The sequence below is a fragment of the Artemia franciscana genome, chromosome 8 (assembly GCF_032884065.1).
Source record: "Artemia franciscana chromosome 8, ASM3288406v1, whole genome shotgun sequence".
Classification (NCBI taxonomy): domain Eukaryota; kingdom Metazoa; phylum Arthropoda; class Branchiopoda; order Anostraca; family Artemiidae; genus Artemia; species Artemia franciscana.
Window position 1 is genome coordinate 19554035 of NC_088870.1, and position 22271 is coordinate 19576305.

The 22271-nt window shown below is 33.7% G+C and overlaps 1 protein-coding gene across 1 annotated transcript; it reads left to right on the forward strand.

Moving 5' to 3' along the window:
* The first annotated feature begins 2152 nt into the window (after nt 1-2152).
* Nucleotides 2153-15522, forward strand: LOC136030109 (probable phosphoglycerate kinase). The gene is made up of 2 exons (XM_065708787.1): nt 2153-2368; nt 14305-15522. Exons 1-2 carry the CDS (start codon nt 2229-2231, stop codon nt 15410-15412), a joined length of 1248 nt encoding a protein of 415 aa, XP_065564859.1. The 5' UTR covers nt 2153-2228; the 3' UTR covers nt 15413-15522.
* Nucleotides 15523-22271: the final 6749 nt, after the last annotated feature.

Here is a 22271-nt window from a genome sequence, read left to right on the forward strand (position 1 = left end):
TGCAGAATTTTTTATTTTTCACTGTCTTAGTTATAAAACAAAAACGTTTAAAATATGTTTGGCTTAAAGTAAAGCACAAATGATGCAGTGGCATTTAGATAGTCTAGGGGGGAGGGGAGGGAATATCCTTACTCTGATTATTAAAAGTACTTTTGTTTGAAACTTTGCTCGATTATTCATTTTAATTTCTATCCGTCTGAGGATTTTTTTTCTAATTATGCATATAAGTGTCTGGTATCGTTATGTTTCATGTAACTGTCATATTTATTTAATTTCTGTTTGTTTTTGGTTCTTCTTGTTCATTCACGGTGATTTCTGGTTGTTTAAAGTTTCAGTTATTATAGAACTTTGTATCTAATTGGCTTAAGTTTTGAAATGGCGCTTTACTTTTCTTTGAGAAACTTCTCTTTTTGATTTTTTTTAACTATTTTCTTACAACACGATAATTCTCTAAAGTTTTTAGCTTTTAATTGGTGCTAGAGCTTAGGATGTTTAATCACTTTTTTATAGTAAGTTTTTTGTTAGTTTTCGTTGCCGTAGAATACTTTTTCATTACTTAAAGTTAGAGGCTTATTCAGTGACCAAAAATTAGCAATATGTTTCCTTTGTAAAGTTGGAAGAAAAAATCACCAAAAGAATGAAAGTAGAAAGGGGAAAGCATTTGAGAATTATAGAATTAATAGCAAAACTCGTGAGGCTCTGAGAGTGCTTCAGTACTCAAAGGACCTATTCTAACATGCTAAATGTCTTGTTCCCTCATTATTTTTGCACTTTATTTTTGTGCTTAGCTTTTGATTAGTCCTAGACTAAAGGGTATGGAGTTTTTTTTTTTTTTAATTCCATTAGTTATTTCATTTTCTAACTAATTTTTTTCAGTTAGTTATTGTTATCAACAGATCTTGACTCAAAATAAGCACCTTATCTCTTTTTTAAATTTCATTTTATGCTTTTCTGTATAACAGGTCCTAGTTAACAAATAATTGACTTTTGTCTTATCTTTTATGCTAGTTCTTGGCTATGAACTTTGTTTATATTGTTCTTTGATTCATCACAAACTTGCCATAATGGCTCTGTATCCTGTCTAAAAAAAAAACTTGTCGTGGTAGCTCTTTATGTTAGTTTAAAGAAGTAGGGAGCGGTATTAAAACTTAAAACGAACAGAAATTATACCGTATATGAAGGTTGCTACCTCTATTCTAAATCCATTGCCCTTTTTGTTTAAGATTTGGATTTTTCTTGGGTTTCTCAAAACTACTGCTCAAACACAAAAACCGTTGGTATGGAATAAGAAATATATTTAAACCACTGCAAATTTTTTCGTGGTTTAGTGGCTGTCCTCTTCTGAGACACATGCTTTTTACGCAAAGCCTTTAAATTGTTTTACAGCGTAAGGTTATGACTCAGCAGCCTTGCTTAAGAAATTGAGACAACAATTCAAACTTTATCATATAGAAAGGGGTTCATGAAAGGGTAAATTCCAATTTCTATTCAGTTGGACTAAGCTTTAATAAAGGTACTGCGGGGTGATAGCTTTTCTCTTTTTTGGCAGAATAATGTTGTCTTCTGTAACAAAAAAGGATTTTTTTCCACATTCATATCAACACAGAGATGAAGCGATAAAGTAAGGACATTTCAAATGTATCATCAGAAAATTTACCAAGAGGAGGAAGAAGATGACACTAGGAACTGCAAATTTAGTAAATAAGTTCCTTCTCTTGAAGCATTTCTGTATGAATTTAAATTTTGATTTAAAGAGTTTGGTTTGAGGGTGGCACCCTTTCTTGCATTCTGGCTGATTCTATAAAAAGCCATGAGCACGCTACATAAATCAAACCGAAATCAAATAATAAAAGAATTTTACTTCAATGAAAGTATAAAACAACGCTAAAACTTAAAACGAACATAATTTTTCCCGTAAAGGAGGAGCGTAAAGAGTGGGTAGTTGAGACGGAGGCAGCCCCCTTGATGTACAGAATAACTTTTGTTTGTTTTAAATTTTGCTGTTACTCTTTACTTTCGTTGGAGAAAACTTGAATTTTCAAATTGAATTATATGGAATACGCCTCCACGTAGGCCTTTGAAGGCCTTCGTTTTTCGGCTTCTGAAATTGCGAAAATCTCAGTCCCACCTTATCTTGATTTGAAATTGACAACACTGGTTGTCGGTAAAAGTCAATCCAAGGACATTGTGAAAAAAAAAAATTATTAGCTTGATCTTTGTGTAACAAAATGAGCTTTAACAAATTAAGCATTGATGCCGTTGATTTGAAAAACAAACGGGTTCTTATGAGAGTAGATTTTAACGTTCCTTTAAAAGAAGGAAAAATCACAAACAATCAAAGAATTGCTGCTGCACTTGAGACAATAAGGTAAGCCAAGTTAGGTTCAACTGATAGACCTAACTCATTTAACTTCTCTTTTCAGGCATGTTTCTTTCCTACCAGTCATTATCAATACTTTTTCTTAGCTTCAAGAATTATGAATAGGCCTACTGGCCAATGCATTTTTTTTATCATCAATGTGTTGAAATAGAAGGTAGCTTAGACTAATGCAGCATACCAGTTTATGGATGCCAGAGCATGGAGGTCAATAATTCCTCTGGTAAAATTCTAGTTAATTGACTTCTTGCTATCTCAGTAAAGGTTTAGGTCTAGAAAATGAAATGATAAAATTCTAGTTAGCCTAATTGACTTCTTGCTATCTTGGAAAGGGTTTAGGTTAGGAAAATGAAACTTTCAGGGATGGGTCTACAAGCTAAAGTGTGTACCAGGAAGGTATTTTAAAGTACCCACCCCCACTCCTTCTCTCTCTAGAGGGCCCTAAAATTTGCCTACATGACAGGTCTATACCTATTGAAATTTTGACAAAACAACATTTTACCTTAATTCTCAATTACCAATTGCTTTTTCTGCCTTTAGTTCTGAAAGTGCAATTCCTGTTATTGAGTAAAATTCTGAGCCATATCAGTGTTTTTTTTTCAAAATTTAGGAAATGTATTTGCATATCTTTAAAATCTTACTAATTAGGATTGAGCAAATTTGTGAAGCGGAAAACAATTTTTTCAACCTTCATTCAAGCAGAAGATTTATTTTGCAAGGTTTCACTTTTATAACACACATATTTTGAAGGTCATCAAAGGTTGGGACCCTCTAGAGAGAGAAGGAGAGGAGGTAGATACTTCAGAATACCTTCCTGGGACATACTTTAGCCTGTAGACCCATCCCTGAAAGTTTCATTTTCCTAGCCTAACCCCTTTCTGAGATAGCCAGAAGTCACTAAAATTGAATTTTACAAAATTTTTCATCTTATTCTGTAATGCCACTTAAAAACTTCCATTTCAGCTATATGTTGAAAAAATATCAAAGCCAACAGAAGAAACATGGTCAATGGAGAAATTGTTTTGAATTTTTTTTTTATCCAACTTAATCATGATAAATCAGTGCTTGTAGATTCTAAAACTTTAACAATACAGATCCTAACATGAAATAGGAAATTTGATATATTTAGAAAGAGCATAAAAAATGGCATTGAGTGGTATGTTATTTTTATTTGTTGGTTGATTATATGAACTACTCAGTGTTTACCACAAAACTATCATTATTCAAGATATGGTATCATTGGTCTGTTGCCTATGAAAGAAAAACTGGTATAGTTCTAGACAAGCTACTTTTTACTATCTTAGAAAGGGGTTATGTTAGGAAAATTAAACTTTAAGGGACAGATCTCTAGACTAAAGTATGTTTTGGGAAGGTATTTGAAGTACCTACCACCACTTCTTCTTGCTCTAGAGGAATTGACCTTTGATGGCCCTTTAAAAATCTTTGTGTTATAAAACTGAAACCTTGCAAAACAGATCTTCTTCTTAATGAATACAAGAAAAGTATTTTAGCTTTACAACTTCACTCCATCTCAATTTATGAGGCTTAAAAGATTTATTATCAAAAATAAAACCAGAGGAAGAAAAGCATGAAAACTAAAAATTAAGGTATTATTTTGTTGTGTTAAAATTCCAATGGGTGTAGACCTGTCAAGCAGGCATATTTCTAAGATTTAGAAATCAGAAGAGGGTTTATATAGTAGCTTGGCAATACCTCTCTAGAGTATTTTTTTTTTGCCTTGGATTCATTATTAAAAGTTTTATTTTCCTAACCTAACCCTTTCCAGGATTCCTTGAATTAATAAGTTTATGAACCAGAATGGCATCACCCCGTCTTCTTGTATAAACCAGAGTTGAGAGTTTCAGCTTGCATAGCCTTGTAGGGTAAGGGAGTTCATGCAGTCCACTCACCATCTTAGTGGCTCTTCTCTGGGCTTCTTTGAGAATTTTAACATCTTTTTTGAAAAAGGGTGATGCAAGGAACATACCTGTCTCAAGCCTTGGCCAAACAAGTCCTTTATATAAAAGGCTCAGAGTTTTAGGAGAACAGGAGAAAATTGTTCTTTTTAAGAGCCCTAGTGATGAGCTAGCTGATGCTGCCACCTTCTTTGCATGAGTTCTAAATTTAAGATGATTGTCAACAATTACTCCTAGGTCACATTCTTCCAACACTGGAGAAAGGGACTGACCATAAAGAGAGTAAGTTGTATTGATATTCTTGTGTTCAAAGTGTAAAACATGTCATTTTGACATATTGAAAGTGAGTAGCCAAGATTTTGCCCACATGCTAAGGAGATCAAGGTCTTTCTGAAGTTAGAAAGTATCCTCAAGAGTGCTAGATGGACCAATTACCTTGGAATCATCAGCATATAGTGTTATTCTGCTTTTGAGTGCTAGAGGAGCATTGTTTATGAAAATATTGAACATGGTGGGGCCAAGCACGCTACCCTGTAGAACCCCACTGATAACAATCTGAGAGGAGGAGAGGATAGGATTGTTATCTGCATCAAATAGTCTTACATGCTGAACATGATTTCTCAAGAAATCCAGAATCCATTAAGAATTTTTTTCTCCAAACCAATAGATTGTAGCTTGAGCTCAAGTCTCTTATGACAGTCTTTGTCAAATGCTTTTGAAAAATCAAGAAGGATCATGTCAACAGGGATTCCCAACTCCAGTAGTTTTGTAATATAGTCATATGACTTGAGCAGATTAGTGTCAACTGATCTGTTGCTTTGGAAACCATGTTGAGAGCTGTTGAGAAGATGATTCTGATCAAGATGCTCAATAACTGCTTTGTTGACAATATGTTCAAGAAGCTTAACAACAACAGAGGTAATGCTAATAGGCCAGTAGTTTTCTGCCAAATCTTTCCTTCCCTTTGTGTGAATGGGGGTAATATATGCCACTTTCCACTCTGTAGGAAGCTTTGAGCTATCAAGAGATAGTCTAATGAGCTTTGAGAATGGGTATGCTATTTCTGTTCTGCACCCATTCAAAAGATGGGGATGGAGGCCATCTGTCCCTGCAGATTTATTTAATTCCAACAAAGCAAGCTGTTTCAAAAAAGACTCCAGTCAGCTCAAGAGGTGGTATTGGTTGAGAAACAGTATATGAGGGAGGAGCCAGGAGCTGACTAGCAGTTTCTGGTGTGAAATCTGATGCAAACTGGTTATTTAGGATCTTGACTTTAATAGCCAGGTCTGAAACTGTCTGACCATGATGGGTCAAATCAGGGACTGAGTGCTTATTTTGACATTTGACTGAAGCATACTGTCAAAACAGCTTGGGGTTATTTTTATATTTTCAGCTAACCTTTCTTCATGACTCTTCTTCAGTTGTTTGATGGAATTGATGGCCTCATTCTGTACCTTTTGATACTTCTGATAGTTTGCAGCTGTTTTCTTTTTTTGAAGTGTTTCCAGGTTCAATTATTCCTGTTCAGTAGTAAGTTCAGTTCTCATTAATTTAACAGTAAAAAATCTTTTGATCTAGTACAACATGCTCTGAAAGTTTCAAGTTACTATCCTTAAGTGTTCCTGAGGCATTGCACACATACTACTTTGACAACCTGGATGCACTTAATATCTTTTGAGTTAGTTCAATATCCCCTGCTAATCCCAACTAAATCCCTTTGCTGTTCCAAAGATATTGAAGATATTCCGTTTTGACAACCTGGATCCAAAAAGTGTCTTTTGATTTAGTTCAACACCCTCTCAACATTCCTCAGAAGTTTCAAATAAATGACCTTAGTCATCCCTGAAATGATGCAGAAACACCTTATTGACAAGCTGGATACCCACAGTATTCTTTGATTTAATCCAACATGCCTTAAAAGTTTCAATTTAACACCCTTAGTTGTTTTTTAGACAGTGTATATACCCTGTTTTGAAAATATGGAGGTAATTAGTGTTTTCAACTCAGTTCTGCATTCAATTCATCAATCCTTGATAATTTCAGCTTAATATTCTTAGCCCTTTCTGAGATATTTATGACACACTCTTTTGATAAGCTGGATACACATAGCATACTTTTATTTAATCCAGCATGCATTAAAAGTTTCAAGTGAATATCCTTAGCATCTTCTAAGACAGTGCAGATACCTTGTTTTAAGGCCGTGATTAAGTGAACTTGAAAACATCGGGGTTCAAAGTTGAAGTTCGGGTAGCCTTCTGTCTCTCAATTCTCTAGAGACTGTCGATTGTCAAAACCCTTCAAATAGCACTTATTCATTGGTGGAAATAGCAGGTTAATTATACCAGCTTGTCAATTTGGTCTCTATGGCAATCTGAAATGATTTTTTTCTGGCAAAAAATTTGTAAAAATTTCAGGTAGCTGAAAATATTCTGTGGGACTGTTTGAAAACAGAAAAACATATTGAAAAATGGTTGCAATCATCTTGCAGGTTATTGTCTCCTGCTCATGATAGTACCAATTTTGTTCTAAAAGCGATATTCTTCATAGAGTACACTTGTGAAAAAGAGCTAGACATTTTCTAAGATTTCTAAGCAATTAGAGGAAATAGAGCAAAATCCTAGCAAACATTTTATAGCATCTTCAAGAGGCTACAGCCTGATATTAAAAGCTGTATCTTCCACCAATGAATACTTGAGTACTTTTTAAATATAAATTTTCAATTTAAAATGGGATTTTCGAGTTCCATCAGTTCACTTAATCACAGTCTTAAAACATAGAGGCTCAGAGTGTTTTTTATTCAGTAAGCACTCTGCCCAACAGTCCCTATTAATTTGAAATTAATATCCTTAGCTATCCCTGAGATATTGCCCATATGCTCCTTTTGATAATCTTAATACATTTAGTCATTTGATTTAGTTCAACATGCCCTGAAAGTTTGAACTTAATACCCTTAGCAATTCGTGATATATTTCAAATATGTCCTTTTGAATCTGTTTGTCAAAAAAACATTCAGAGTTAACTAAGAATTAAAAAAATGGTAAAATCTACATGTTAATTAACTAATATAGTAAAACAAACAAGGCTATGTGTAAACGAAGGGAAACTTGCATGATTTATTGCCCCTGTCCCAGTGGCTGCTGGGGGTCATCCCCAGAGGTATAGTTATTCAACTATTTTCAATAAAATAGCTGTCTCAAAATTTTTATTAGATGTTTTTGGTGTTCAGTTAGGGCAGTCAGCTAAAAAGGGCATGAGATGGTTCCTGGTTGCCTTCTAACCTATTGGAACTCTCAGAAAGGGTACAACTTTCAATTTTTAATTAAATGAGCCCTATCCAATGTTCTTATGATAACTCCTTCTGTTGTTTCTTCAACATACTTATCTTTGTTCCTAAAATTGTTTTTCTTCACCTCCCCCCCCCCTTGATGGATATATAGACAGTTTACTCTATAGCTCTGAATTATTTTACAGTAAATACTAATTCGATTGGCAGGAAGAAAAAAGTTACATTATTAAAAAAAAGGCTTAACATCTATTGTGGGCTGTGTATTTATCTATCAGGGGAGGGGGTAAGTGAAGTACTGCACTTTCATTATGGAGATAAGCAAGTATTTATGATTGTCTTAAAACAGTTTTCAGAATTCATGGGAACCAGTTTTTATCAGCAAATGATAGGGACCAATGTGTCACTAAGGGGTAAAAATAGAATTTGCAAGAGAAGCAATTAGTATATTTGAAAAGAGGAGAAAAATGCCCATCAAGTGGTGTGTTCACATTTTGCCTAGCTAATAAATGATTCATTTAAATAGGGATAGAAAACAACCATGATTTTAAACTGAACCAAACTACTAACCTCACTTCCTAATGTAACTGCAGCAATATATATCATCAATATATAGCATTTAGCAATATATTAGCATTTATTGTTTATAGCATCAATCACTTTAATGTTCTTATCTGTTTTACTGCACAAGGATAAGACTTAAGCTTTCTATTTCCAACTAAAGCTTTTCTATTTTCCAAATCGTATGCCTGGTTATAATCTACAAAATTAAAGGCTAAAGGGGTCTGATGATTGAAACACTTTTCAATTAGTAATCTGGGAGTATAAAATTTCCTGAAATTTAATTGTAATTTTGCAACCACTGTATTAAAAACTCATTTTTCACACAATCAGCACCTGAGGCCCTATTATCTTTCAATCATTTTTTGTACTGTGTCTACCTCTCCTTACTAAATTTATTTTATTGCATTTACAAACTATTGAAACGCTTGTCAGCTTTTTTATCGTATTTCCTTCAACTTTATCATGGTTTAACACGTTCTCAAAATATTTTGCCCATCTCTCTTGAAAAAATTCCTTATGAGTAACTGAGGCCCCATCCCCATCTTTAACTCTGGTAGGTCCAGATTGACTACTTCTCTTCAATCTATTAACATGCCAATATAATATCTTGTTGTATGTGAGATTTGGAACCATATGGTAATGTCTTGCCATCTGGTTGTATCATCCATATCCTTAGTATTTTTGTCCATGGCTTCCATTTCATGTCTTCTGGATTCAAAGAAAAGTTTTTCACTGATGTTTGTAGCTGTGTTTCTAACTTTTCTCTCTAGGATGTCTTTCACTATTTCACAAACTATTTTCTCAAAATTATTCCATGTATTTTCTACATTGTCAATTTCTAAAATCTCTAGTTTCATATCCTACAGTTCTGGGAAAGTTCTTCTCAACTTCTCATAGTCGCATCTATCAACATCAGAATTAGAAGGTAGTTACCTTTCCTAAATTTCAGCTGTAAAATTAACTATAGACAGAACTAGATGGTCATCTTCACTTTTAACATCTATAGCAATACCCTAATGTCTTGGACTGATCCTGCCAGTTTTTGATTTGCAATAACATAATCAAAAAGGTTGGCCATTTTACCATGATACAAGTACTATTTTAACTCATGGTTCATTTTTTTACCAAATAATGTAGCGGCCTTAAATAAGTTATTTTACTCTCAAAATTGCAACAGCCAGTTACCATTGTTGTTGTTCCTTCCCACACCAAAGTTAGTCAAGACAGGATGCTATCTATCCCTATTTTCTACCAACCCTGGCAATAAATTTGTCTATAAAAATATCATATCTCTACATGGGACCTTGTCTGTTTTTTCTTGCAACATTATAAAATTTATCTGTTTCACTACTGTTTTCATTAGTCAGTTTTACAGAAGCGTATATTATCATAGCTAATGCCTTGTACTTTTTTGTAGTCAAGTAAGCAGCTAGAATTTTGTTATTAGTACCCTCTCATTCTAGGGAAGACTTAAAAACTTCCTTGTTCAACATGCCTATACACCCTATCTTTCCTGCCTGAATAAGTAAATTGTATCACCTAATTCTATGCTTCCTAATCATGGGGCATGAATTTCTGGAACTCCCTACAAGTGCGATTCAAAACATATGAAATTACTAGTCAGTATGATAGTTGTCTTTCAGCTTTGTAATGCTCTGTGTCGCAATTTTTATACTATCTAAATCTTTGAAATTGTTATAGCCTCAAGCAATGGGCCCCACTAGTGCAGGTCAGGGGACTAGCAATCTCTTCTCAAATCTATACAAAGCACTTAAACTGACTAAGAACCTGACAATAGGAAGTCCCCAGACAACTTTTTTGTCATCAAGAAAGCAATCGAAAATTCTTGCCTTACCTTCCTAAGGTAAGACTTGAGAGTTTCCTTATTTGTCGATAGCCTTACTCCTTACCTATACACCCCATCCTTCCTGTATGGATAGGTAAAATTTATATTATCTAATTTGGTGCTTACTAACCCTGGGGGATTTATTACTAAAACTTTGGAATAGTGTAATTGAAAACATATTCAACATAGTCAAAATGTCAGTATGATAGTCGTCTTTCAACATTGTAATGTTCTATGTCGTGATTCTCATGTTATTCAAATCGTTGGAATTGTCATGCTTCAAGAAAAGCAATGGGTCCTATCAGTGAAGGGTAAGGTCTAATAATTTCCTCATGTCTTCTCAAAGTAGTTAAACTTATTTTGAACCAGACAATATAAAGTTCTCAGAATCTCCAGCCGCAGGAAGACTTTGTTAAAGCCTAGGCATACCTCGGTCATTACATTGCTTTCTGAACTTGGTGATGTTCTTTAATCAACAAGAGTCAACATACTGCACAAGCAATCTCAGGCCAATGACCTCCAACTCCTTTTACATTCATGGCTGCAAGTATTAGACTGCAATGGGTATGCAGCCCATAATGAAACATAACCAGGAACATGGTTTTAGGCCAAAAAAGCCCACCTGTACAAACAAAACTCCAAAACCCATGTTTTGCTTATGAGGTTATAGTTTCTTCAAAGGGTTGCTGCTCCTCAATGTGGCCCTGCTTTGCTCTTTGGAGTCATGGGTAGGCAAACTCATGAAATCTACCCTAATACCACTATGAGGGAAGACTAACAGGGTATTCTTTCCTGGGATAGGGATAAGCGAAGGAGTTGAAATTAAGTTTAGATCCCAAACCATCTCAAAACAATTGAACAGAATTTTACCCAGCCTTTCCCTGTAAGGGTATTTACTATGGGCTGATCAAATTTGGTTTTGTGTTGTTGCTTCATCTAGGTATTTTTCCTATTGATCTTGTCACATTATTTTGATCTTCATGAAATTTTTGCTATGGGTTGTGCTTCAGTCAAATCCTAAGGATGAGTTGAGATGGGTTATCTTAAGTGTCTGGTCATAAAAATGTGGTTTGGACAGAAGTTGCAAAATTGTCAAATGGGATGTTTCTATATTCAGGAAATGCTATATATTCATCTATCCTAGTTTAGTATGCCTTCTCTGTGATGCATTTCATTGTTGGGATAGTTGTTTCTGCTGATTACGAAAACTAGGGGCATGAAGCATGGTTCGTTATGCCCCAATCGTCTGTAAAAGATTTAAATATAACAGGGTAAAATTACGAATTATCATTGGATATCAGTATTTGTGGTATTTGTAGGCATCCAAGGGATATTTGATTCCTTGATAATGCCTTTGAAGTTATGCTGGTGATAAAAAGGAACATTAAAACTCCTACTATATTAATTTACAAGGACTATGTAATCCCAGAAAGGGTCTCTAAATATATATGTGACAACTTGCTCCCTAGGGTAATCTGGGGTTATGTGACTTAATATTGGTTCTTTTGTGGACCTCATTTGTAGCTTGTCTTTTTAGCTTGTCATTTATAGCTTGTTCTTTGGTATTTCAAATTGTCACTAATGAATGTCTTCAAGGTCGGGTGGATGCAAAGGGGGAACGTGCCCCCCTCTGGAAGGTAGAAAGTTGCTGTAATTATTAGGGTGGAAGAGTAAATATTTATGATAGAGAAGGTATAGTTTTGTTGGTGGCCCTTCAACATAAATTCTTTATCTACCCCTGTTTTCAAGCATTTGCTGGGGCATAAGAGGTGGTATTGTGGTTTATCAGTCTTAACAAGGATACTATTCCTGGTCAAAACTGTGTTGTTAGTACTTTAGCCCATTGTTTGCCTCTTCTTTATGGACAGTCAGATATGTCTTTAGGCCATCAATTTACAGCCAGGTCTGTAAGCTCTATTGTTTTGTTCAGATTTAGATGGATGGTTTATTTCAAGAAGGCAGTGATCACTAATGGCTAAAGTGCTAAGAGGAGTGTGTATAACATTCTGGTTTCACATTTAATTTTTGAATCTAATTCTGGTAACGCAAACGCAAAAGTGCATCTGTCATTGCAATGCCTTTTCATGTTACATTAAAATTTGTAGTGTCAATCTGCAGTAAATGTGGTTTTGGAGAAACTGAGTGCTGTGATGATGAACTTTATTGGAGTTAGAAAAACCTTCAAATGGTCTACTATAAACTCACTAGTCAAACCAGTTGCATGCATAATGCTATTGTAAGTGCTCTTGTTTTGTTTATGAAAATTTTCTTCTGCCTCATTTAAATTTCTTAAAGTAAAAATAAATACTTTACATCACAAGAAGAGTTGCTCCAAGCCCATATAGAGGTGTGTCAGTTTCTATTATTGTATCCTTGGATGACTATTCGAAAATAAGCAAGCTTTTCACTAGCACTCCCTTTTTATTATTATTATTGTTATTATTATTATATGATTATTAACTCCCTTAGTATCAAATGATCATATAAATTATGATGCTTTGTGTGACCATGGTATGGTATTTCAGGTTTTTCAGATAAACAATTGTTCTGTTGATATTGGCTCCCTTTTCTTTGGCTATTTTCAAGGTCTGTTCAAGGCATGTATCATGTTCTCTGTTATTTTCTCTGAGAATTTTATATAATCAATTGTAGGGCTAAGTTCGAAATGTGCAATTAAATCTGTGTAATATTTCTCCCATTTTTCTTTGTAATTCATATTTTGCTGGATTAAGACCTGAAAGGTATCTGCAGAGGTAGTATTACCTACAAAGAGTATGCAAGTGTCTAATACTAATAGATTTCTCATGAAACAGCATACTCAAGTAACCATGAGTGGTGACTAGTTTGAATTTTTTTTTGATTTTTCATATTTCAATGTAACATCATCAAATGTTATTGCAGGTAGTTTGGGAATTCGGTTGTTCACAGTTGTTCAAAATCCTCCTTAAGTCTTTAAACAACAACTATGGAGTTTACCTATTCTGTTGGTTTTGTTGTCCATTCTATGGTTTTCAATTTTTTTTCATGTGGCCAGTTTGGCTTTGAAATTGTCAATCAATTGGCTATTGGGAGGTGGGTAACTGTTTATCTTGTGAATTGATGTAAAACAACTGTCGCTATAATTTCAAATAGAAATTACAATAAGTGATTTATCTTTAAAAGGTTAAAGCGGATCCTTTTCAATAAGCAATTACAAACACAAGTTATCCATAAACATTGGCATTTATACTGATAGTTGCATTTAGACCAAAGTTGTTTTGAATTAGGTTATATGCTGCTAAATCCCGGATGGTCTATTCTTCTCTTTTCTATTGATTAAAAACAAATAAAGTTAATATTCAGGAATTGTTGCAATAAATAAAAATAATATGTGTTGTTATTCATAATGTATTCATTATGAATACTATTAATGTATGTATATTGATGTATGTATTGTATTCATAATATATTGTTACCTAGACTTAGTATTGTGAAGAGTAAAGTTGCATTAGAAGTTAAGTTTTTACTGAGGAATTGGTTAATCAGTGGTCAGAGCAGCCTTCCTAGCTTACAGGAGGATATATCAGCAGTTATTTAATAAAAGATTTGAATTGATTTCATTGGAGGAGCATTCATAGTTTAGAGATGGAATATAATTTAGTTTTTTTATTTTATTTACTATAGATTTATTCTTGAATTTATTTATATTTTTCACATTTACTTTTATTATTATAAATATTGGTGGGTATTATGTAGTTTTTTTTTTGCGTTTTTGATGATTTTTCCTTTTTCTTTGAGGGGTTTTCTATTGATTTTTTTTCAGTATCATTGACTTGAAAGTTTTGTGAATGATATAATGGTATCTGGCTAGTGACAGTGCATTTTATGTCTTTTTATGAGTAGCTACTTGTCATAATAGCTGTAGTTTTTGTTAGAAATTAGTCTTAAAACAACCTGGACATTGCAACCTGGTTTAAAATAAGCTATTACATTTTCTAAGATACCTTATATAAAAATATCAGAAAAAAGTTTAAAAAAAGTGGTCTTTGTGTAAAGATTATGAAAAATTGGTATTTGTGAATGAACAGCAAATATATACTGATGATTTTCTCTTGGATTGTCCTCAGTTAAAGAGCATATTAGTCATTTAACCCTTTTGGGCCCTAACTTTTTTCGAAGGACTAAGTTCTGATAGTTTTTGTCACATAAGCTTATTTATAACTCAAACATACCCTTGTCTATTCAAAAGATGTTCTTAGAACATCCAGTTCTAGATTACCAGTTGCAGATATTGAATGATTTAAGTTGAAGATCAATTGTGAATTTGTCTTTTTTTTAGGTATGCTCTTGAGCACGGTGCAAAGTCAGTTGTGCTTATGTCACACTTGGGCCGTCCTGATGGGCGCAGAGAGCTTAAATATTCTTTGAAACCTGTGGCTGAAGAACTCAGAAAGCTTCTTGGTAAAGATGTCAAATTTTTGGATGATTGTGTTGGAGCTGAAATTGAAAAGGAGTGTGCTGACCCCCCTCAGGGCTCTATTATATTGCTTGAAAACCTTCGGTTTCACGTAGAAGAAGAAGGGAAAGGAATTGATGCTTCAGGACAGAAAGTAAAAGCCAGCCCAGTAGATGTGACAAAATTCCGTGATTCCTTAAAAAGACTGGGAGATGTTTATGTTAATGATGCCTTTGGCACTGCTCATAGAGCTCATAGCTCTATGATGGGAGATGGGTTTGACATTCGAGCCTCAGGATTTTTGCTGAAAAAAGAACTTCAATATTTTGCTAAAGCGCTTGATAATCCAGACCGACCATTCCTTGCTATTTTAGGAGGTGCTAAAGTTGCTGATAAAATACAACTTATTGAGAGTCTTCTTGATAAAGTTGATGAGATGATTATTGGAGGTGGAATGGCATACACATTTTTGAAAGTAATAAACAATATGGAAATTGGAAATTCTCTTTTTGATGCTGAAGGTGCTAAAATTGTAGAAAAACTCGTTGCAAAAGCCCAAGAGAAGAACGTTACTATTTATCTTCCAGTTGATTTCGTAACAGCTGACAAATTTGCTGAAGATGCAAATACTGGAAGTGCTAAAATTGCTGATGGGATTCCATCTGGCTGGATGGGTCTTGATGGTGGACCAGAAACAGTTAAAAAGTTTGTTGGACCTATTTCAAAAGCTAAAACCATTGTATGGAATGGCCCTATTGGAGTTTTTGAATTTCAAAAATTTGCCAACGCTACTAAAGCAATTATGGATGCAGCTGTAGATGCTACAGCTCGTGGTGCCACTGTTATAATTGGTGGTGGCGATACTGCTACTTGTGCTGCTAAATGGGGCACTGAAAGTAAAGTCAGTCATGTTTCTACTGGTGGGGGAGCTAGTCTTGAGCTTTTGGAAGGAAAGGTTTTACCAGGAGTTGCCGCTCTTTGTAATGCTTAGATATGAGTGCAAGTAAGGTGTGCGTTAGTCTAATCTATTTGATGTTCATGTGATAATCTATGATCTTTCATTAATTCATGTTTTGTTGAAAATAAAATTCTCCTATCTTCTTTTTTTTAAAGCTTTCCCAATATTAATTCTCTGCAAATGTTGATTTTGAATTTTTAGTTAATTTTGATGGATAGCGATCCCCCCTTTTTTGGCCAGCAAATACTCCTTAAGCGGTGCTTTTATTGACTAGAAAGGGCTCTGCATTTTAAGGCCATAAGCTTCAAAAGCAAATTGATCATTTAGTATGGTACTCATCGTTTTGATTTATTGATTAGCAATCCAAGTTTGTTTATTTTACACCCAACAAAGAAAATTAGTGTCAAAGAGCTTAATGCCTGTCCTGTGGGAAGAAATCATATAGAACTGATTGTCAAATCCATCGACCAAAAAAAAAAAAAAAAAAAAAAAAAAAAAAAAAAAAAAAAAAAAAAAAAAGAAGATTAGCGTGAGTTTTACCAGATAAATATAATTTAGCAGATTATGAACGCGGTTATGACTTTAGGGTAAAAACACGAGTGGCAAGACAAAGCCTAAAATTCGTGTTAGTAATTTTCTAAATGTTGTTGGTATTTTTCAAATCATAGACTTCAACATCATTGAAATTAGGGGTTGTTACTTCTGTTATCCATGTATGGCACTTTGGACAAACCGAACTTCGACTCACTTAATTTTACGCTCTTACTCAGGAGGGTCACCAATGCGGAGAAAGTGGTTGACAGTGCTGTCAATCTTCTCTGACTGGCCTCGTTGAGGGATAAGGGTTAGAACTTTTGCGCGTTGATACTGAAGTAAGTAGGTATCTTCAGCTCATTTGGTGCGATGCCTTCCTCAAGGACGTTGGCAGCCATTTTTTGAGGGAATGAAACGCATGATGATCCTTACCGGGGATGCTTGGCGTAAGGTGGAGTATGTCGCTCTATAACCTTCAGGAACGGAATTGAGTATAGCTTAACCATCACCTGCGTTCCTATATCAAGATCAACGCTTATGTTTTGTTCCTCTCTCTGTGCGAAACTTTTAAGTCAGGTTGGTCATATTTTACCAATATTCATTTTTATTAAATATCTTATTTTGAGTATCTAGTTGAAAATTTATCAATTCAGGAAGTAAAGAGACCCAAACTTACTAAAGGAAGCATTTCAGTAATAATAATAAAAAAATTGGATGCCTGTTTGAACAGATACATATGTAGTTAATCATTTATGCTTTTTTGGGAGAGGGGGCATTCACCAGAAACCTCCCAAAAATTAATTAGAAAGAACCGTGGGAAAAAAGAAGTCGTTTACGAGAACCTGTATTCTGACCTCTCACGTACCCCCCGCCCCACACGCACCAGAAAAAATCCCACATGAAAACGTGTGTATGGTTCCCAATAACCAATGCTATGTCAAATAGTTTGTGGTACGAACTGTAATTAAGGAGCGACCCGGGTCAATAGTAACCGAAACTCTAAAAAACGGAATTTTGATACCAATAGATCTTTCAAATGATTAGATTCTTATGTTGATTTTAAATATATAAGTTCCATTAAGTTTAGTCTAACCCATCAAAGTTTACGACCCTAAGAAAATTAGCCTGAATTTTGAAAAAAGGGGGAGACACCCCCTATAGTATCTGGATGAGAACCACACCACCAAATTCAGCGTATCAGAGATTCCTACCCTAATGGTTTCAAGCTTAATATGGAATTTTTTTTTGCCAGAGGTCATGGATGTTTATTTTTTCTTCTGTTGTCCCCAGGGAGGATCTTATCGACCCACTGGGCCTAGTACATAAGGAGAGGACTCATTCTAACGGAAATTAAAAGTTCTAGTGGTATTTTTAAGTGACAAAAAATTGGAGGGCAATTAGACCCCTATCATGCTACTTCTTTCCCAAGATCATCTTATCAAAATTCCAAAATGGTTATTTTATTCAGCATAGTTGAAATGCCCAATAGATATGTCTTTGGAGATAACATGATCCTCCACAACCCCCGGGGAAAGGTCTTGTTACAAAACTTTCCCATTATTTACACATGGTATTCGCTATTGGGAAGAAAGCATACATCTTTCGGGTAGGGAGGAGAGGACGAATTTTCTAATGCGGGGATTTTGCACGGGAAAATTTTCCATGGAGAGGGGAGTTTTCAGGGGGTGAACTTTTCGTAGGAAATTTATTCTGGGGAATTTGTCAGAATTTCTATACAAAATTGATTTCTCTTCATCGACTCAATTTTACGGGTGGAGGTTTTAAGGGTAATTGTCCGGGGTAAACGTTTGAAAGGTTTGAACTTGCTCAGAGGACATTTCCTTGGGAGGGGGATTTTCCGTGGAGATGGAGCCAGATATCCTTGCATTATTGAAAAAGCGATCAGAAATTAAATAGAAAAAGATTGTTTATGCCGAAATTAAGGAGCAACATTAAAACTCAAAACGAACAGAAATTATTACATATATGAGGGGGGGGGAGCGCCCCTTCCTCAGGGTGTTACTCCTCCTCAACACCTTACTTTTAAGGTAAAGTTTGAATATTGTACCAATTTATGTTTTAAGGGGTCAAAGTTTTGCGATGTATTGAGTTTGACTTTTTTAGATTAAGTTTGGTTTAAACTGGGTTTCGTGTTTTTGCTTGTGAGGTTCGAAATCATATATAATGTTTTACTACTGTCACTACTGTGTTTGGGCCTATGTTTTCCCGTTAAGTTTTGTTTTAAATTTTTAGTATTGGAGGTTTTTGTTTTTTTTTATGTGTGGTGGTTAAAGTTTTTCATTTGTTAGATTTCTGTTTTTGCATTCACATTTTTGGTATTTCGATTTAGTTTTTGTATTTAGATTTAAAGTTTTTCTAGTATATGGAGTTTTTCTAAAGCGTTTGAATTGTGAGTTTTGCATTTAACTTTCGGTATTAGGAAGTATTCGATTGTGCGCGTTGGTTTTAAGATTTTGTGTGTTTAATTTTTTCTGTTATGAGGTGAAATTTTTATCTGTTGTCAATTTTTGCACTTAGATTTAATTTTGTTGTGGTTAGGGCCATATAGTGTTTGTCAGGTTTAAGTTTCCTTGATTGAAGCCTAGGACTCGGGTTTTTATATTTGAAGTTTAGTTTGTTTCGTGGGGTGGGGACCATTGGGAGTAAGATCGGTATCTCATAATTTTAATTCATGGTCATGGATTGTTAAAAAAAAAATGCTAGAAAGAAAAGAAAGGAAAAAATATAAACATGTTTTGGGTTTGTTTTTGCATTTGGTTAAAGCTTGCATTTATTACATTTTTGTTTTATGGGATGTTAAGTTTTTAAATTTTGATTTTAAGTTTTTTTAGTGCTTGAAGTTCTTGTGTATAGTGTTAAATTGTGTTTTTAGGTATTGGAACATTTCGATACATTTTTTTGGTTGTCTTTAGGTTTTAATTAACTTTTTTTTTGGGAAGGGGGATGGCTTAACCAGTTTCTTAGATATAGCTCACTTTTAGATATTAACCATTTTTATGTTTTTTTAGTTTTTAGGTATCGAAACAATTCGATAGTTTTTTTTGGTTGTTTCTTGGTTTATTTTTTTGTTTTGGGAAGGGGGAAGGCTTAACCAGTTTCTTAGATATGGTTTACTTTTAAACGCTAGTTATTTTGATGTTGTTTTATGTTTTAGGTAATGGAACATTTTTAATAGATTTATTAGCTGTTTCTAGGTTTTAATATTTTTTTTGGGAGGGGGAGGAGGAAGAATTAACCATTTTCTTAGATATGGTTTACTTTTAGACGCTACTTATTTTTACGTTTTTTTTTTAGTTTTTAGGTATTGGAACATTTTGATGGATTTTTGTTTTTGTTTTTAGGTTTTAATTTTTTTTAGAAGGGAGAAGGCTTATTTTTATGTTTTTATTGTTTTGAGGCAATAGAACATTTCCATAGATTTTTGTTTTTGTGTTTAGGTTTTAATTTTTTTGGGGGATGGGGGAAGGCTTAACCAGTTTTCTTAGATATGGTTTACTTTTACACGTTACCTAATTTTATGGTTTTTTTTTTAGTTTTTTTTTTATTGGTGCATTTTGATAGATGTTTTTATTTTGGAAGACATGGGGGGGGGAGGCTTTATCAGTTTCCTAGATACGGCTTATTTTTTAGTGTTTGAGTTGCAATTTTTCGTAGCTATTTCTTAGGTTTTTTTTATTTAGGATTTTTATTATTAACACTGATTATTTATTTAGTTACTTTTTATATATGGAGTATAATTTTCGTATTTGATATTTGACTTTCGTATACGGGACAGACATTTGTATTTGTGCCATTAATTTTAGGCCCATTGGATTTAACTTTGAAGGTTTTTGTTAAGATTTCACCACATTGGATTAATAATTCTTTTTGTAGGGTTTTAGTCTTCTTATGTTGTTTTAGCTGGTTTCTTGCAGGTTTTAGTTTATGTTTAAGGGGTCCAAGTCTTATAATGAATTGCGTTTGAATTTTTTAATTTAAGTTAAATGTTTTTGTGTGTGAGATTCGAGTTTCTAAAAGATGTTTAAACTATTGTATGAAGTTATGGTTTGGCATTAAATTTCGTTTTTGAGCTTATGTTTTCACATTAAGTTTCGTTTTAAGTTTTCACTATTGGGGGTTTTGTTTTTTTGTGTGTGTTGGTTAAAGTTTTTAATTTGTTAGATTTCTGTTTTTGTATTCACATTTTTAGTATTTCGATTTAGTTTTTGCATTTAGATTTAAAGTTTTGCTAGTATTTGGAGTTTTTCTAAAGCGTTTGAACTGAGTGTTTTGCATTTAACTTTCGGCATTAGGAGGTATTCGATTGCGCGCATTGGTCTTAAGATTTTGTGTGTTTTAAATTTTCAGTGATGAGCTGAAATTTTTATATGTTGTCAATTTTTGAACTTAGATTTAATTTTGTTGTTATTAGGGCATAACATATAGTGTTTGTCAGGTTTTAGTTTCCTTCATTGAGGCCTAGGGCTTGGGTTTTATATTTGAAGTTTATTCTATTTCGTGGAGTGGGGACCTTTTGGAGTAAGATGGGTATCTCAAAATTTTGATTCATGGTCATAGATTGTTAAAAAAATTCTAGGAAGAAAAGAAAGGAAAAAACATAAACTTGTTTTGGGTTTGGTTTTGCACTTAGTTAAAGCTTGCATTTATTCCAATTTTGATTTATGGGATGCTCAGTTTTTAAATTTAGATTTTTAGTGTTTGAAGTTCTTGTGTATAGTGTTTAAATTGTGTTTTACATTTAAATTTCTATACTAGAAAGGTTTTGTTTGTTTATATTTGTTTTGAGCTTTTGTATATGGCTTAACTTTTTATTTTAATGGGCTGAAATTTGTATATGGAAGTAATGGTTTTGGAGTGTAAAATTTTTTTTTTCAAAATTTGGTTTTAATTTCTTTAATTGGGGTTTGTAGATTTTGTTTTGGTATTATAAAATTAAAATCTTATTTTTACAACTGTTCTTTTATGATGACGGTGGAGATGAGTATGTCATTACAATGGAGTCCAAGTTCTCTTGAGAAGTTTTTAATCCTTGGTGAATACACAATAGCTTCTAGTGGGAGGATATTAGGGTTCGGGTCTAATTGTAAGAGGTGGAGGGGCTACCGATGCACAACAATCACATGGTGACCCTGTTCTCACAATTCTCACTGCCCCATTGGCAGTGCATTCAATAGAGAATGAATCAAATATACGCTCTTTTCTCATTTATATAAACACGCATCCGTGATCATTCTTTTGGCAAAAAATGAAAAATCCACATTTTTGGAGATATGAGCTTGAAACTTTTTAAGTAGAGTTGTCTAATACGCTGAATCTGTGATTTTCATTAAGTTTCTGTGAATGTTAGGGTCTGTTTTTCCCGTTTTTTAAACATAAGGCAAATTTCCTCAGGTTCGTAACTTTTGGCGAGCAAGACTAAACTTGATGAAACTTGTATATTTGAAATCAGCATAAAAATACAATTCTTTTCTTTTGATTTATCTATTGGTATCAAATTTTCGTTTTTTGGAGTTTCGGTTGCTGTTGAGCCACTTCAGTTGTCACTTTTTACTAACAGTTCATTACCACGAACTGTTTGATTCTTTTAAGTTATTTCCTTTATCACCTTAATCACTTTATCACTTTAAGTTATTTCCTTTATTCTTTTTATCATCTTCCGTGGTGATAAAAAACGTTACCTATTTTTGTATTTGTTTCTTAAAATTTGGTTGGACGTGTATTTTTTTTCGGCGGGGGGGGGGGGGGGGGCTTTAGTGGTCTCTTAGATGCATTTTACTTTTTACTGTTTAAGTTTAAATTGTTTGTGGGTAGTGCTTATGTTTTTTAGGTAGAATTTATTATTATTTATACTATTGCTGTACATTTAAGTTATTTGTTTAGATACCTTTTAATTGTGGATCGTAATTTTTTGTGTTAAGCGTTTGACTTTTTTTTGTATACGAGACGGAAGTTTGTTTTGTGACATTAAAATTTCACCCATGGGGTTTAGTTTTTAAGCTTTTTGTTTTGATTTTTATGCATAACATTTAAGTTTCTTTTTTTCAGGGTTCTAGTCTTTTTAAGTTACTTTGGTTGTTTTCTCTCAGTTTTAGTGATATTTAAGGGGATCAAAGTTTTGAACTGTATTTGGAATGATATTTTTTCATGTTTTCTGTCTGATGTGTTAAAATTCTTATATGATGTTCAAGTTATTTTTTATGGGTTTATAGTTTCGCATTAAGGTTCGTTTAAACTTTTAGTATGTCTTCCTATGCGATTTTTAGTTTCAACGTTAAAAATATAGTATTCAATGATTTCTGACCTAGGGAATTTTATTTAAAATTTTTGTTTCTATATG

Bases quoted from the DNA above. Each gene is read 5' to 3' on its own strand.
- LOC136030109 (XM_065708787.1), top strand. From the start codon at position 2,229: ATGAGCTTTAACAAATTAAGCATTGATGCCGTTGATTTGAAAAACAAA. The intron at 2,369-14,304 runs GTAAGCCAAGTT...TCTTTTTTTTAG, and splicing joins GCTGCACTTGAGACAATAAG to GTATGCTCTTGAGCACGGTG.